Here is an 18759-nt window from a genome sequence, read left to right as displayed (position 1 = left end):
TTTGTGGTGGGTCTCGTGTTGCTCAGTCTTTAATTTTCTGTGTTGTGCTTTGTGTTCTGTTGTTTGTCTGTTCAAAGCGGGTTTCGTTAGATCTCCCACGCGACATATCAGAAACAGGAGCGATTAGAGATCGGTTTTTAATTAGATTGTATGTAGACTCAATTCAAATGAATACAATCATGATAATATTCGATAACTGTTCCTCAGACTATTCAAACATATACTGCAGTTATGTGAGTTTTGAAGAACTTTGAACACAGCAGTTTCTGATTATTTCAGTTCAAGTTTCAAAGATATCTAATCTCAAAAACTTTTATAAAAGAAATCGTTAATTGGAAATCGATAGATCGATATCAGTTCATTCTTTAAATTTCATTTTTTAAACTTGTATATTGATCAGCATTGTATTCAAATCCATGTTGGTAAAGACTGGTTGTGTCACTGTGGAGATGTATGGTTATGCAAACATTGATCTAAACAATTCTAATCTATAATTATTTGTAAATTATGCATGTTTAACAAAAACTAAAACGATTAACGAGAAAGAATTTTCTTATAATAACAACATGCAAACAATTGAAATAATTAGAGGCATATAAAAAAATCCCTAAAACATAATTGCTGCAAGACAACCTGAGGTTCATAAGATAAATATTTTGCCAAATTTTACGAAGATTACAACATTGTATGATATTGCACATGTACTTCACTTCTTTGTAAGTGTCTGTTTCAATGAACTTTCTAATAGAACCAATCAACTAACTGCGAAAAGCGTATGAAATAAACATGTTAAAGTGGTAATAGTTTAAGAAAGGCGAAAGATACCAACTCAAACTCAATAGTCCAAAATAAACTTGCAATACTGGTACCACGACAAAAAAAGACAAAGACCAATTTAAAATACAAAAGACAAAACTACACAAAACTACAACTAAAAACAGAGCAATACGAACCCTACCCATTCAGAGTCATCATGACATGGATGATCTCTCGTGATCCAGAGGGGTAAGCAAATTCTATTCCACAAGTGGAACTCATCGTGGGTCTCGTGTAAGTACAAAAACGGTGATAAGCCTAGTTCAAATGTTCTCAAACATTTTAATATAAGCAGTGTTTCGATTGAGTAAGACAATTTTCTGCTATAATTGTATTGAATATAAAATGAGTCAATTGCATTTCAAAAGACCAAGGGACATAGATATGAACAACGACTGGTCATCATATGACTAGGAACCATGACCCAAAACCCTCATTGTAGCTATAGAGTAAGCTATAAAAGCAACTAGGATAACAAAAGTGTGCCAATATATATCATATAGTACTTACGAAACATGCAACCAAGACCATTTACTTCCTGCCAGCCATGACAACATTTATACCGTGTGACGTACTGGTGTTGGTACCGTTGTCTCGTTGTCTTGTAGTAATGGGTTCTGAAACAATAAAATTCGATACAGTATTTGAAGAAAAAAAAATTAAAACTTTTGGCATAAGAATTGTAAAAAGACAAGCAATGAATTGTATTAGGTTTAAAAGAAGTCCAATCGGTTATACATGTTTAAAGTAATGATAAATCATTCGCCGTTGCTGATGACTCCGATAGTAATGTGACCAGGGAAAAAGCAGCTTCGTTTATTATTTTGGACTTTAATACAAAATTCTCAATTGTGATATTTTAGACTTTAATTCTCTGTGTTTTATAATTCATTTTATTTTATAATTTCGTTTCTATTTACATTTCGTATCCAGGACTTAAAATCAACATGCTTTTTAATTCTTAGTTTGGACATTGAGTGACATGTTTCAATCTGTTACCTAATTAGTGACATTTTACCTTATTCATAATGTATGTTCTTAATTGTCATAATCAGATTATCATTTAATATCTATTCTTCAAGTTCTAAAAATAGTTTAACCTTTGTCAGTGAACAATATCACTCAAATTAATTGTTATTTGTTATGTCTATTCTTGTCATTTCAATTGTGTATAAATACTTGCTTATAATTTCAATAAGCAAGATTTGGACTCAGGACTTTACACTGAACACAGTCCATCTGTAATAAAAGTATTAGTATTCCATGCTGAATTATTGGTTTATTCATCGCTAGTTCCAGAGTCTCAGTAGTTAGTTTTCACCAGTATTCAGAGTTCTCATTGCTATTCACAGCAATCGTTCGTTGTGTGATCAGGTGCATCACACAGTTTCAGTAACAAGAGGCCATTCAGTCAGGCTCTTGTTGCACACCCGACAAGTCACCCTTATTTCCCCGGTGACAGCCGGTGACAGTAATATTACCCCATACTCACAATATATTAATAGCACTTAGGTACCTTAGTCGATTATTCTTATGTCTATACTCTTTATGTCTTGATACTTCGATATGAAAATACATGTAGGTATATTGTCAATGAGACAGCTGTTGATTAGATATTAAAAGGACTATCCACCAAAGACCAAAAGACTATTCAATATAGACCTAAGGACTATTCATCCGAGATATCAAGACTATCCATCAGAGATATCAAGACTATCCATCAGAGAAAAAAAGGTTTAGATAATGGCGTCAAACTGCAAGTATGCAAGGCATGTCAGTTTTGTGGATTCATTTTTATTCTAGTGTATTTTTCTATCTACCTAGTTTGTATAGGTATGAAATCTAACTTCAATCAAACCAAAAGTAAAAAAGACATGCCCTCATTCAGAGAATTGTACTTTTTCTCCGAAACTAAATTGATGATGTAACTAGATTTAAGATGCTGTTTGTTTATCGACAAATCCAAAGGCTAATTTGTTAATAAGTTAAAAATAAATGAAATAAGGAAGTTTTGTAAATAATTAATAGAGAAGTCAATGGACCTCATTAATTTTAATGCTTATAGCGCCGTCTTGATTTATTTAACTGCGATCCTATTGACAATTATACGCATGTGAATAAATTGTAGTACGGGTGAATTTTTATTTGAATCGGGAATTTAATTGATGGGTTCTGAATGTTAATTATACATGTACATAGGATACGTTGCGTAATTGCATATATGGGTCCTGTGAGTCTCTTATTACAGAAATAAATCTTGCTATAAAAATAGATCGGTAGTTTTACAGAAATGTTCCGACTTTAAGAAATTTATTTTGTTTTTATTTTTTTCGAGGAGGGGTGTAGGGGGTAGTAGATTAGTAAGTTTCAAAGATCGATTTAACTTTTCACCGATTAAACATTTACATTTATCCTTTTAATTATGTTTTTCCCCTCTTTTTTGCGAGCCCTCCCCTTTCTTCGAATATTAAATAAAAAGTGGAATCGAAAAATAGATAAATACTTTAAAGAATTTCATTTCTTCATATAAAAAAACTGTTATTTAGTTTTGATAAATCTTTACAACTGTTACATGTTTTTGAACAAGTTTGCATCAAAGGAAATACGGAGCCAAAAATTAATTAGTCGGCGTATCTTAATTTCGGTAATACTAGTAAGTTTCGCTTCCGGTAGATATTTGTATTTATTAAACAAATTGCTTTATGGTTTTTGATATAACATCAGTGTTGTGCTATGATCCAAAAGTTTTTCACAGTAAAATTCGACATAGACCACCCAACAAATACATTTAGAACAAATTATTCTTTGCACTTACACGTTTCGCTCTCAATTACTTGTATACTTAATGTTTCATTTTGTTTATTGTTACGAGGTTTTATTTTTTATAGTTTTAAAAGCCCGTATTACCCGTATTTATCTCACAATATGTGCTCAAATGATAGGCTTTCGGAAAGATTTAAATATTTTATATCTTTAAATTTAAAGCTGATGATTTAAAGTTTATTATAGATACATAACAGAAAGAGGAAGATCGTGAGATGGTTCTTTAATATACACGTTACTATAGTAATTTGGGTTGTTTAAGAGAAGAAAATTTGGCCTTCTCACTCACAAGCTGAATCAAGTCCGAATGTCATTTTATTAACAAATCTGTTTACGAACACTTACAGAACTATTTCGCCGGTGTAGGAATGATAGCCGTATTGTAAGGAAGCAGGTTAATTTATGACATGTATAAACGCTTTGGTTGCCATGACACTGGCAAATGAAACAAGACTTTTAAACATATAATATTGGAATTGTTTACGTAGGAAAGCCATGTCTACGCGAGTGGCGATTAATTTCTGGAGTAACCTACTACAGGAGCGCTCCAGAATATAAGTTTGAGATCTCTTTACAAGTTATCTTTTTCGGATTTTTAATACGGGGCCACCATTTTAAACCGTCTGTGTTTGTGGACCGCTACTGATTCAGATTTGGTTGTTACCAAAAGTGACAAAGTAGTATAGATGGTAAAATACTACAATTAAAGCTGTTGACTAGAAACTAATCTATATATTAGTTTGTAGTTATATCTTATTTTCATTATTTAATTTCTTGTTACAAACCCATATCATGTGTTGAATGGTAATTAAACTATTGAATTGAATTTAGTTATTCAAATGAAAAAGGAGTTCCCCAAAACAGAAATCTAGCTGTTTCTGGGTCACCAAATGGTTAGGAAAAGAATAGACAACCGTATGACAAGTTGACAGCTTTAGTGAAATGCACACGAATGATTTGAAGACACACCCTCGATTTAATATAATAGATTCCAATAGCATAGTTGTAATGAACATATATAATTCCACAGTCCTATATATTGTAACTGTTATTGCACAGCTTTGCCATTTTGAACAAACACAGAAGTGGAACCTAACTAAATACGAAAGAGTATTTTATTGGAGTTTTTCTTTAGTTTTCTATGACTAGCTTTGTGAACTGTTGTATGACTTTTCGATTTTTTCCGCGTTCGGCGTTTACCATGTGATCTTCAATTGATGCTGCAACTGCTCCGTCGTATTTAATCGAACTAACCTCGCTAAGTTGTTTTCGCTTGTAACTGTCTTTTGACCTTCGAAACTTGATTGCTCCCTTTGCTTGTCATTCTGTTTATCTTAATGTGCACTTATATAACCCGACTAATCCAGTCGTTATATTTCGACTTACTATGATATCGATTGCTATACATCCCACTGACCGATAGAGGGAGCAGAATCATTCGAGTTAAATGTGCACTGAATACCTCATGCTGAATACCTCACACAAACTTTATTCGTATTTACTGTCATTTGTAATTTTCACTTATTGTTTTCCACTTCATAATAATGTGACACTTTCAAGATAATATAAATGCTATGTTTGGTAATTCGATGTTATGTTTATTTCTGACAAGAACATGACATTTCGTTATGGTAGGTCACCGACCCACCAAGAGACCATTAATTTGTATTAATTATTTTGCATTTAAAAAATCATCTCGAATTAAATACTCGAGAAACGTTGTTTTTTAAACTTGAATTAAAAACTGCTAAAACTGAACCACTTAAAAAAAATAGTATATTATTTACTAGACATGAAGATAATTCACGAAATAACTTAATTCGTTTTCAGTTGATAAATAATTTGACAAAGGTTAATGTGCTTATAAGGCGTAGGTGATCTTAGATGAAATTTGACTTACTTTTCTGTTTTGGTCCTTTTGAATGCTATTGTCGCGAACGGTTAATATTTTAAATGTCGAACCTACATAATTAACGGTTTCATAAGTATCCAACAACACTTACTGATACTGTAAATTCACAAATTATTGCGAGATTTTTATTATGGCGAAATATCTGATTCGGTAAGTATTGCAACAATAAGAACTCGTATTCGGATAACTGATACATACTAGTATATCTATATACAATTACAATTCCTGACATCGCAATAATTAATCTTGCATTTTTGTTTATGACTCACTCGGCACAATATATGGATATATGTAACTTTCGAGTATGTAATTCCCCGCCAACGATAGCAGTGGGGGATTGCGTTTTCTGGTCTGCGCGTCCTTCCGTTCCGTGGCGACTTAAGTTTTTTGTCAAGGTAGGTTGTCATAAAGTTGTAATCCCATAAACTTGAAACTTAATACATATGTTCATTATGGTGTATACTTTTCAACTAATATGGCATATTACTGTTTTTAACCCTAACTTCAAGTTTTCAGAACATAATTGATTGACTGGTCTTCAACGCCAGTTTCAACTCTATTGTGTCAGTTTTTATTCGAGAAGGAAGCCGAAATGCCCGAAAAGATCCACTGACCGTCAGTAGGAAAAATGACATCCTTGTCAATGAGATTGGAGTTGAGACCACCTGTCCGGTTTGAAATTCGAACTCACAACGTTAACTTCAGTGCTGACTGACTAGTGGTGTAGTAGTTTGACTACTTAGGGAGCTACCATTTGATTTTTATGGGGGGGGGGGGGGGTCTAGGATGAAATTTGAAAAAAATAGGCAGGACAGGAGTTTTGAGTAAAAAAAAAGGCAGGATGAGACAATTGCCAAAAAAAAAGTCAGGACGACAATTTAGGTAAAAAAAAGTCAGAATAAACTAAAAAAAAAAAAAAGCAGGACCAAACAGAGTGAAAAATAAAAAGACAGGACAGAGATTACAGCTAAAAAAAATGCAGGACAAAATTTTTCATCCTAGCCCCCCCATAAAAATCAAATGGTAGCTCCCTTATATCACTCGGCCACCAATGGCCCATTTAAGAACACGATAATGAGAAAGTGTGAAACCAGTACATTCTTAGGTCAAATTTTTTGGTTAAGGTAGTTAACCCTGATGTTGTGGTCACACCAACTTGAAGCTGAGTACACATGTTATCATGATGTAAACCTTTTGGATGCCAAATTGAGGTTTTGACCGTGATTGAAGGGTTCACTGAACAAGACAAATTATAGTGCGAGCGGACACTGTGTCAGAGGACACATTCTTGTTTTATAATAGCTTCAATGACACATAGTTCCTTAAAAGCCATGTCTATAGAAAACCGCTGATGGAATGCCGCACATGAAAGCAGAGAGAAGACACATTAAGTGACATTATAGTTGTGTGGGTAATTAGAGGTTTCGCTGATAATGTCATGTAAATTTCACTGCAGTATGTCAATAATGACAAGATGTTCGTTACAAGAAGTGACCCATAAAATATGTCTCAAGAAATTATAGGCAATTCGGATAGAAACTTTATTTTTGTAAAGGTTCTTTCTTTTCTATGACATTAAGACGTAAGGGTTGTCATGACATTTATAAGAATAATGAATAATGTAGCCATTCTACATGATTCACAAATAACTTATATATGATGTTAAAGAGGTGAAATAAGTAAATGGCGTTATACTATATACTTGAAACCATGTAGATCTATGTGGTCTCGTTCAGGATAACGTGATTGGCCAGAGTGCAGCAGGTTATGGCGTTTGATTCTCGGTCAGAGACTTAACATTCGTTATTGCTGCTTCATAGTTAATTGTATTTCGGAGTAAGATCGTATAATTATAGTCCAGCTTCGAGCCAAATTAGCGTATCCTGTCAACCTGACATATCCTCATGTGGTCTTTGCATTGCGACAAGCACGTTAAACAAGGTGTTTGTTAAATTTCCAGTGGCAAATATCCCTGACATACCATGGACGATACACTCATATATATACAGGAGATGCTTCTTTTGTCAATACATTATAAATGGTCAAACCAAAATGGTTTCGTCGATAAATGTCAAAGTTCAAAAAATAACAAAAGATCAACCCTGCAAGAACTTTATATGTGGCGGATTTTGGGGAAATACCCATGAAGAAGACTTTTCCTTTAAACAAAATATGTATGAGCCATTATAACTTCAGATAATCTGGTGTACTGTCGTGTAAATTTCTTGTAGCTAATTTCATTCTACTTAGCTCTGATTTTAGCATTTATCTTATGACGTAATTAATTACTTATTTTATCCTGTCATTGCAAATTTAAGCCGACTGACAAAACGTTTGTATTTGTAGAATTTCCTATTTTTATGTTGGCATTTGGTTCTGAACCAGTTTGACTATTTATTTGTTATCTTAATTGGATAAAGTTTTTTTTATAATGCCCAACCTAATGACCTCTCTTCGTAAATAAAGCAATCTAATGATCTGTCTTTCAGAAGTTTCAATGTACGAATTATCCAATTATTCAAACTTGAAAGAAATTACGAAGTCTGGAAAACAATCGAAATATATCAGTGGAAACACAGGTAATTATGAAACGCTAGTTTGTTCTTTAATGTCCATGTGTTCGTACACTTAATTGCATGTCTCATTTCGTTAGTTCAGAAGGTACAATTATTGGACATCGATGAACGTAAGCGGCTTTTTTTGTATCGAACAGTCAATTAATGAATAAGTAACGTAAGGGACTGCACTTGATTTAGAACCAATCAATTAATCCGTTACAAATGACGGTTACATGTAATTGTAATACGGATCGGAAATAGCAGATGTGTTTTGTCAATTTTCTTTTATTACGGTTTCTTATAATTATTAAATTATTTGGTATTCAAGGCACTGGAATTGAAGGATTATTTAACGAAAGTGAAGTCTCACGCAAACTTTGTCAATAAAATACTGCATAGGTTTGAAATATGAAACAGCTCACGCTATGGTCTTCTATATGAATCTTTGTTCTGATTTCTAAGTAAACGATAAAACATCAATAAAGACATATATTCAAGCAGTAAAAATGTTGCTTTATATCTTGAGTTCTTTGTTTCTTCTTGACGCGTCATGCTAGGAAACTACATCGTAAGCTATTCGCCGTCTTTAAAACGTACCAAACAACGTCGGATACTAAGTCGTAAACAACAACATGATACTGATAGAACATTTTAATTGTTCTTTTAACAAGATTGCACAGCTTATTCCGAACATCAGATACTTTGGAACTCCTCGCACTTTTAGTCATATGAATATACTTTCACTTATATTTTCGTTCTTAATGCATTAGTGTTTTATTTCATTTGCAATATCGATATCATATAAGTTTTATTTTCCATTTATGCGTTTCTAATAAACCATCTTTAAGAAATGGACAAACTTACTTTTCTGAGTGATAGTATTCAAACATCGATTCAATAAGTGTTTTAAATAGCAAAGATACATGTAATTCTCTTATAGTAAGATAGTTTTTATGTGTATCCATCACAGAACAGGACTTATGGTTATATTAGAATAATGCGGCGCGGTGCACGTGAGTGTCGCAATTACATCACATTTTGAATTTTGTTTGCTTCCAAATAGCTATAACAGTTCCAAAGGATAACTTACCTTCGTTCATGGCCTATGCACCACTTTTTTGTACCTCCGCAATTTGGTTTCCATACTTTAACCATTCTCGTATACCTTTGAACACATGGGACTCTAACTAATATCATTTGTACATCTTGATAAGGACACACGTTTGGCCTGAAAAATAAAAATGCATTTTAGGGGCAAAGAAATCGTTGACAATTTACCCAAGCTGCGAGAATGTTTTCAAACTTAAAGTGAAGAATATATTTTTTATTTTGTTTCGTTACGAAAATGATAAACGAATCCGTCAGTCTGCATGGATAATAAATTCTAACAAGAAGTGAAAGCAATAACTCAATTCTATTTCATATTCTCCTTATCCACTACCCCACCCCCTCCCCGACAATAAAATAAACAAGTCTACAAAGACTTGAGTAAACGGCAACACGAACCCAACCAAAAACTTGAGATGGTCACATGTGCTCCGGAAAGGTCATTACTGCTGTACTTGTAGCATTCGACTCCACTAACGGACAACATTATTTAAATGCAACCCTCTTATTGTTGCAATAGTATATTTGTTTATCTCTAATATAAAATAAAAAGATAATACTTTACTGATATGAAAAATAGATATCTATTCGATTTAATTTCAAACTATACTTCTTGTGCAACTTTATGTCTCTAATACGTGCATGTTAGGAGTATATTTTCATGGTGTTGTAAAGATAGTGATCAAATTTATTAATATTTGTCAGTAATTTTTAACGATATTAACCAAATTTTATATTTGATATGAGCATAAATCAGGTTTGATTATAATCGCTTTTGGCCTTCCCATCGTGTTTATTAAATGCATTAGACCTGTTTTGCAATATTAGAGTAATATATATTTTGCGTAATTATTGTATAAATAATGTAGATAAGGCTCGAAGAATTTACATGAAGTTCTATGAATTGTTTACGCTCGTTCGTTTAACTTGTGACGATTTACGTTTTTTATATATAACGCTTAAAATTTGATAATACAAATGAACAACAATGGAAATTAAAATTAAAAAATCGCAGAATGATGCTTAAAATAGAATTAAAACACTGCGAAGTGTTGCAAAAATGAGGAAACAAACTAAGAGGATAACCATGCAAAGCGATGTTCTGCGAAAATTTGAAAAACCGACATCGTAGTTTTGCAAAAATTACGAATAACGACAAATTGAGAAGTATTGCAAAAATTGGAAAAACAACATCTAAGTGTCCCAAAAATAAGATGAGTGCGAGTTGGTGTATATTGGACATTGAAAAAAGAAACCCTAAGAAATATATTGACATGATTGCATGAGTCAGGTATTTTTACGACATGATAGCTGCAAGATCATCATTACGTTTTAAAAATCGTCAGACTGACTTCTTGACTTGCAGACGACAGTACATGGACTGGAATTTATCTGATTTGTTTAAAAATACAAATCTTAATTGATTAGTACTGACATATTCCATATGTTTTATAAAGACACTAATTTGTTTAAATTAATTTTAAATGCATCTACTTGTTGTACATCAAATGATTAAATATTTAAATGATTGTATCACACGAACAATGATGTATGATATCAGCGAACGAGGTTAACACAATAGCCGTTGTCAAATGAGACATTCCAACCACCAGGTTGCATCTGATAAATGGTTGTGCGAAATAAATAATTACTTTATTGATATGTCTATATCTTACAATTATAGCGCATTATAACTCATAGTCTTTGAAATCAAACCGCGTGACCTTTATAAATTAAATCGGTATTTTCGGTATTTCTTTATTTATTATTTCTATTTTATGTCTGTAGTAAATTTGACAGTAGTACATACATAGATGGAAACTATCAAATAAAAATTTCAAAAGATATTTATTCACCTCTATGCTATACTTAATTTTTAAAGGGGACTAAAACACGCGTTTAATAACACTATTATAGCAGTTATTGAAGATTTGCATGGCGATTACATGACATTGCCAATTCTCTATTCGCGACAATCAAATCATTTGTTGATGTCCAGAAATCTTCAAATACAGTACAGTTATCTTAATTGTAATGCAGAAAACCCCATTAAATCCTAGTACATTTAAAGTTCGGTCAAGGTGAAATGTGCACTTGGACGCGCAATATCGGACCTCCATCAATCGCGGAATCAACTCCATTAAATATGTGGCGCTCTCAAATTAAAATGAACATTACAAACAGTGCTGCTTTATAATTGTTTTTACTGTTGCGGTCTACAATTGTTTCATAGTCGGTTTAAAAGCTTCAGAGCTTATGTTTGATTCTTATTGTGTATATGTATGCCGACTTTTAAAATGTTTACCGACTTACTTATTTACAATTGCATACGTTCACAAACGCCAAGACCTTTTCTTTGACAAAAAAGAATATGTTGATGTGAAACATAGTATTACAACCTGTTAACTATGAATTATTTACGCTACAAAACAACTGTTAACAATGCTTGTAAATTTCAATTTGCATGAAATTACAACCATTTTTGTCGTTAAAACATGAAATGTTATTAGTAATTCATTACATAACCATAAAATAGACACTATAATGACTCAGTGAATGTGTTAAATTTGATAAATTACACGAAAGGTGGTCTTTAATACAGAAATATGAGTATGCATTTCACTTTAATAGTACACACAACGGTAGGTGCATTTTGTATTGACGAGACGAACAAATAAAATCCGAGGCTTGATATGTGTAATTCAAGCATTTATACGTGTCTTGTGAATTTCAGATTAATACGGTACACAAACCTGTAGTTGGCATTTTGGCATAGACTCAATGTCGAAAGTGAAACCCTTACTTTAAAATACGTGTTATCAAGCATCTGTACATGTGTGATGCATTTCACTACAACGGTATGTTGCATTTTGCTTTGGACACGATGAACAAATTGATGCTTGATACGTGTAATTCAAACATCTTTACGTGACTGATGTACTCAAGTCAAATGCGGCACACACAACGGTATAGGTACCGTATTTCTTTGTATTGACACGATACCAAATATGATATGTGTAATTCAATTAGCTATACGTGTCTATGAAAAAGTTCAAGATGAACAAAATGTCTACACAATGATTTAAGCGGTACCAACTTTACTGCACCAGATGGGCATTTCGACAATTAATGTCTCTTCAGTAACTCCTGAGGTAAAAATATGTTTAAAAGTCCAAAATCTAATACAAACGTGTAGAAGGGCTAAAAAAAACTAAAGAGGCCAAACCTAGACAAGAAAGGTAGCATCAAGATACAATGGGCAGATTGATTTTCTTTATAGTTAGCTAGTGCCCACAGTTGAAATAAGAAAAAAAATGTTATCCTCTAACGAAAAGAAACCGGTATATTAATATAATTTTTGATTTTGGTAAGTTCAGCAAGATAAAAATGCAATAAGATTGCTGATCTTTGTCTTTCGTATTCAATGTATGAAGGGTTTGTCCTCTATTGCCACCAATGAATAAGGGGGTTGGTAGTCTTCTCTTGGCAACATTGACCCTGGAAGTTCTGCTGTATACGTTTGAGACAATTATTAACTGTACCGATATGTATCTACTAAATCATGCCTGTTGTGTTCTGAAGCCAAACTACAATATATCTGGGTGGATACGTTATCGAAGTCGACAGGTTCGTGGCAGTAATAATAACATAAGATACTAAGTACACATGATTCATCCAATTTGCTTGAGGTAGGAGGTGAAATATCGAATTGGGACCAAGAAGTCATCTTTAAGTTAGATATGTAATATTTGACTAACACATACGTTTTCAATATAAAAAAAAATTGGAATTGTAATAATTGTTAAATCAGCTTTGTCGAAAATCACTAACTGGATAAAGTACAACATATGTGTTGAAGGATATCTGGACTAAATCCGTGTTTAATTATACAATGTTAGGGTAATGTAGTGCAAAATCGTATCCGTCTAGGCAGTTTGTTAATCTGTCAAAAACAACTTTACAAACTGCTGTAAAAACACGTACAAAATTGACAATATAAAACCATTACAAGTTTTCATAATTACAAATTAACACTTAGTACAGACTTATTAACCTTTTACGACAACCTTTTACGACATTCCACAAATGGAGATCTTTTGTTTGTCATTGGAGGACTAGTTAAAATTGCTTTGTTTTTCCCACAGATAAACATCTTAATGACTTTGCAAAACAAATATCAATTTTTTAATCATTGTTATTGGAATGCATTGCCAGATGGAATGTTTGATAGTACCATGTACCATTTTCGGATAATTTCCGTGTTTTTAAATCGATGCTTAAACGATAAGTGATACCAAATATTTGCGCCAAGGTTCACGAGGACTGTGTCAATTTCACAGTTGGTATTTACAAAAAAATAAAAACAAAGTCCTACTAGTAATATCAAGACGAAATTATAATTCGAAAACATTATGCTATCAACAATTATTTAGTACGACTCGCTGATATTTTTTAAGCTACGGGTTGTGCAACATGTAAAATTTTGTAAGGATTATAAAGCAGTTTTGTGAAACTAAAAAAAATTAAACGATATAATCTTTATAAAAAACACATACGTGCATTCAGAAAGTAAACAAATGAGGTAATTAGACTCACTTTTTTTACCAAAAAACAAAACAGGTAAAATTGTATCATAAAAGTATAAAAGTACATTACATGTATATGAGTTAGCTACCATAATAACACTTTCTGTTATTGGAAGATAAAATGTATACTCAAATCATTCAAATGAAAAATTTCATAACAAATTCCATTTCCGTATCAAATTTGTTAATCTAAGCAATCTTGACAGGTCTTTTGCAGCTATTCGCAATCTCAAATGTCCATCTACCGGAAATATTAAAAATAAACTAGACACTAATCGGAAGTGTAACATTTAGTTACGAAATAACTTTGATTTCATAACTCTTCTTAGGTACAACATATATACCAAAAGCTAGTTAAACATTGAAAGATGTTGGAGATATTCATAACAGAGTGCCGTTATCAATTAAAGTAGCACCAAAATGACTAAGCAAGAAGGGAGGGTCAAAACATTTAATTAAGATAGATTATAAAATGGATTTAAAATAGACATGTCTTAAATTATTAATGAAGATAAAAGACTTCTCATATATTATAATTCAAGCTTTCATTACAGCATTGCAATGTCGTTTGTCAGTTCGTCATCAATAACGTTTTCCACTGCAAGATGTGTTAGTATATATTAAACCTTGATGTTGCGGCATTAGTATCATTATAAGTATCATTATTATCCTTTACGACAGACAGAAATAGCTGATCTGAAAGGTACACCGCCTATTTGCTACTATACAGTATGCTCTGTGTTACCACAGTAGATAGAGGCGACGAGGAAAACCAAACGCAGTATTAGATATAATCTATAGGTGGTCAATTGGTCTAGGATGCCTACGATGTCACAGACCCAATGGTTCAAACCCCGCTGAGGGATGAACAAAAAACTGATAACGCAAATTTGAAAATCTATCATTGTTGGACTCAATTTGAAAAATATACATTTGTATATAAAGTGCTCCATTCTTTATATATGTTTTATGCCAGTGCTCTGTATCGTGTTAAACGTAGTATTTAAAGTATTAACGATAAAGATATTCTCTTTGGTGAATGATAAGATCTCGAAAAAAACAAAAACTTATTGAAAAAAAAGCTCGTGGTGACAGATTTTAAACAACAAATTCCTTGTTGCATAAAATCTGCTGATTCAGCAATTAATTGTAATGAAATGTTTCATTCAGAAAAAATAGATATATTTGTAATATATCTTATATAATATAACCCTTAAGTTAAAAAGTAGTACTACTAACCTCGTAAACTAAATATTAAAGCTAAAAGTACCGTTTCTACACAATGGGTGTCCTGTAATTTACTACTTCATTGGAAAGTTTTCAAATACTTTTAATCGAGTTAGTAGAACCATAACGACAAAACAGCCTTGCGAAAAAATGTCTAACTTTTCGAGACATGCAAAACGTTTGAAGGAATACCACAAGAAAGAAAACATGCAGAAATGACGAACAACAACAAACATCATATTGTAGTTATAAATTTCTACATTTTAATCACTCTAAACTTAAAACATTTCAACCAACAAAGCCAATGAATTCTAACTGTTATATTTGACTGTTTACATGCATACAACGCGTTTCGTCTACAAAAGTCGTCCTAAACATGCATGCAAAAATTTGCCACTGGATATTATTAATTCAAATATGAAATAATCTTGATAAACTCAAATTATACTTTAAAAAATTAGTGGAAATGCAATAATTTTCTTCAAAAATACTTCAAATACTGGGAAAATATGAAAAAAAATAATGTTCCATTCTAAATGCAAGACTCACACAGATAACTAGAGTCGATTGTAGATTTGAGAGCATTAAATTTTATAGCAGTTTATTGTGTAAATTTTAAACATAGATAATGAATCCGATTAAAGGTTCATACCAACCTAATATTCCAGTATTGTAATTCACATTCTTACTTTTATAGTTGATACTTATGCATATTATTTTTAAGACGTAGGCGGAAAATACGAAAATTATATATATTCACACTCATGTTGAAAGACAAATTGACAACGCAATGACATAGGAAAAACGTAGCAAAAATTACAAAGAACGACTAAATGACGAAGAACAAAAGACTGATCACACGAACACCTCAAACACTCAGGGCTCCAGTAAGGTTAGCAATTTCTGCTCCAAATGTAGCACACGTCTTGTTTCACAAACATGTACAAATAAGGTCAAATTTCATTCGAAAATGTCACAAGTGGCACTTAAAATTCCACGGTTCTCATCTCTCTCCACCTACTCTGCACAACCTGTCTAATACGTACATTAGAGATCTAGCTGATTCATTGTCATCATGGATATGTATGAAAGGTTTGCCACTGACCGTACAATGCAAGTAATAATCAATCAACCAGCTAATAGGTTAGACATTTAATCAATGTGTAAGATAGTCACAGAAAAAATGTTTGAGACTTTAAGATATCAAAATGCGAATGAACACGGCAAAAATCCGATGTAAATTTTTATGACACATTCTCTGTTTCCATTCTAAAGTTATGAAATTAATAAATTTCCAAATTCAAAGAAATTAATTATGTAGTTGATAAAAAGAGAAAACAAAAGAGAAAGATAACTTTCAGTAAAAGATTTTTAAGATGTGTTCGTTTTGGAAAAAGAAAAGGATAATTCAACTAACGTAACGGCAATTATTCAACTTGCCTTTGTCAATGGTTAACCAAGAACAAAATATTTCCAGAAACCCAGCACAATGGACCGATAACTATCATCAGAATTACTTGGGTTATTTTTTTAACAGGGATCTAAAAAAAATTACAAAATGTGCTCTCACATCGATACAAGAGTTTTAGCCTCAGTATATATAACTGTTTTATTTTTTTCTATTTTTACCAAAAGTAAAAGAACACTTGCTATATATACTACAACTTAATCTATAATTGTGTTTGAATAAATCAACCCCTTAAAATGCATTACACGTATGAAAAGGAGCTAGATCTTTCTTTTTTTCTTTTCTTTACCGCCCTTGTCGCTATTGTGTAGTAAGATACTGTTTGATTTAAGATATTGGAAAAAAAAATACCTTCAAGAATTTTTCGAGTAATTTAATTGCATAAGAAAACAATCAATTATTCTTCAAATAGTACGGCATGGTAAAAAGGAAAAACGTAATTGTATAATAGTCGGCTATCATACAATACTCAGTCTATTTATTTAACCCGAAAATCTATTAATTATAGAGAACGAAAAAAGAAAAAGCTCATCGAACCGTATGTAATAATATCTAATTACAGAAGAAATCGAAAGTCTCCGAAGTACTTTTCAGTGGTATCCGAAGGACATAATAACAGCTTCCAGTGATTGTAATTTTAAAGTAGAAAACGTGTGTGACAAGAAGATTGTTTCCGGTTACCAAAAAGTCCCTGTGTGTTTGATGAGCAATTTGCTTAGGTCGATTTTTTTTTCTTAAAATGTTTTTATCATGTTGGTCTCATTTATTTTTAGCATTTTTAGAAGACAAAAATATAACCAAAAATTATACATGTCAGTCCAGGAAATATCCAAAAATGTTTCTGTAAAATAGAGATAGAGACGAGATCGATATTATTACTTTCTATCGCTCATCTAGATATTTTTCGATAGTTATACAGATACAGAATAGGGTGAAAATGAAGAAAACTACATTTTTTTGAAATTTTTAAATAAATCTTTAGAAAAAACGAAATTTACAAAAAAAACCGAACAATCTTAAATTGATCTAGACAAAAAAAGCTTTACTAATCATAACCTTAAAATCTTGAAAAAAACTCTTTTGCAACCTCATTGCACATGCAGTTAACGATGTTTGATTCTTACATGTTTCAAATTTGTTTATTGATTTTAAATACAACGTATACAGAACAACCAAACTGTTTTAATTTTAAATTACAACAATACAGCGTAAGTTTCTCATTAATCAATTCCTTAAACAATGTTCCTAATCGGTGAAATTGTTCTACGATCGAATACTACCTCATTAAAGACATTTCAAAACAGCTATTCCCAAGCATACAAACAGACACAGACAAATTCCGTCCGTTATTCTAATTAAGAAATGCAATATTTGTTTAGGAAACGAACTTTAAACATGAAATCGGAAAAATTCCGGTAACTGTCACACAATGTCGTCTATCTATACCTAAACAAATGGACTTAAATTGTCACTGAATTGGCAATTGCTGTTTAATGATTTGTTTATATACAATTGCTATTTATAACATTAAAGTGTCTCAGTAGTTTGATTCCTGAATAAAAAACAAGTAATGACTGTGACATGATGCTGTTTGAAGGTCTTCTACACAAAATTATCATGTATACATACATATACCCCTGGGGACGTACCCTTTAGATAATCCGATTCAACGTGACTTGTCGTTAAAGAAAATATATGTACATGGGTTAGGATGGGGAGCTTAAAATTATTGCAAGAAATGTGAAACTTAAATGACAGGGAGTCGGAATAACCCCTGAGTAAAATATGTAAGGGGTTAAGCGGAGAGGATCTCAACCATTTTCAAGATAATTGAACATTCTTAAATGGGAGGGAGTTGGGACAACCACTCTATACTCGCCTTATGTATATCATTCATGAAAATTCTCAAATAGCAGGGAATGAGTGTGACCCTTTGGACAGACCCTATATAGCGTTAAATGCATCTTGTCTGACATAACAAACAAAAACCGTGTAGTTGACGGGTATGAATCTCAATCGTTTATAGGAAATTTGGAAATTCTAAAATGGCAGGGGTAGAGGGGCCACTTATAGCTTTATTTCATTAAATTCATCTTGACACGACAAACAAGAAAGATATGATTAAGAGAGGTAGATCTCCGTCCTTTTATGACGCTGAAGTGAAATTTTATATGTTAAAAATAACCTTTTATATGCATACATTTCTGCAATGTTTACCATTGATAAGGTAAATAAATATGTAAAACTGATCAATTAATCAAT

General features: G+C 32.1%; 1 protein-coding gene across 4 annotated transcripts in view; it reads right to left on the bottom strand.

Annotated features, from left to right (window-relative positions):
- The window catches only part of LOC143057285 (uncharacterized), a 99014-nt gene that overhangs the window by 60450 nt on the left and 19805 nt on the right, over window positions 1-18759 (bottom strand). For all 4 annotated transcript variants that reach the window (XM_076230568.1, XM_076230569.1, XM_076230567.1 and 1 more), the window contains exons 2-3: window positions 9200-9337; window positions 1327-1433 (exon numbers count right to left, since the gene is read on the bottom strand). In XM_076230568.1, coding sequence (XP_076086683.1) covers window positions 1327-1433; window positions 9200-9337 — 245 coding nt within the window. The remainder of the gene's footprint in view (window positions 1-1326; window positions 1434-9199; window positions 9338-18759) is intronic.

This window comes from Mytilus galloprovincialis, chromosome 13 (assembly GCF_965363235.1).
Source record: "Mytilus galloprovincialis chromosome 13, xbMytGall1.hap1.1, whole genome shotgun sequence".
Lineage (NCBI taxonomy): Eukaryota > Metazoa > Mollusca > Bivalvia > Mytilida > Mytilidae > Mytilus > Mytilus galloprovincialis.
Note: the sequence above shows the minus strand (reverse complement) of the source record. Positions and strands in the feature narration are given on the sequence as shown.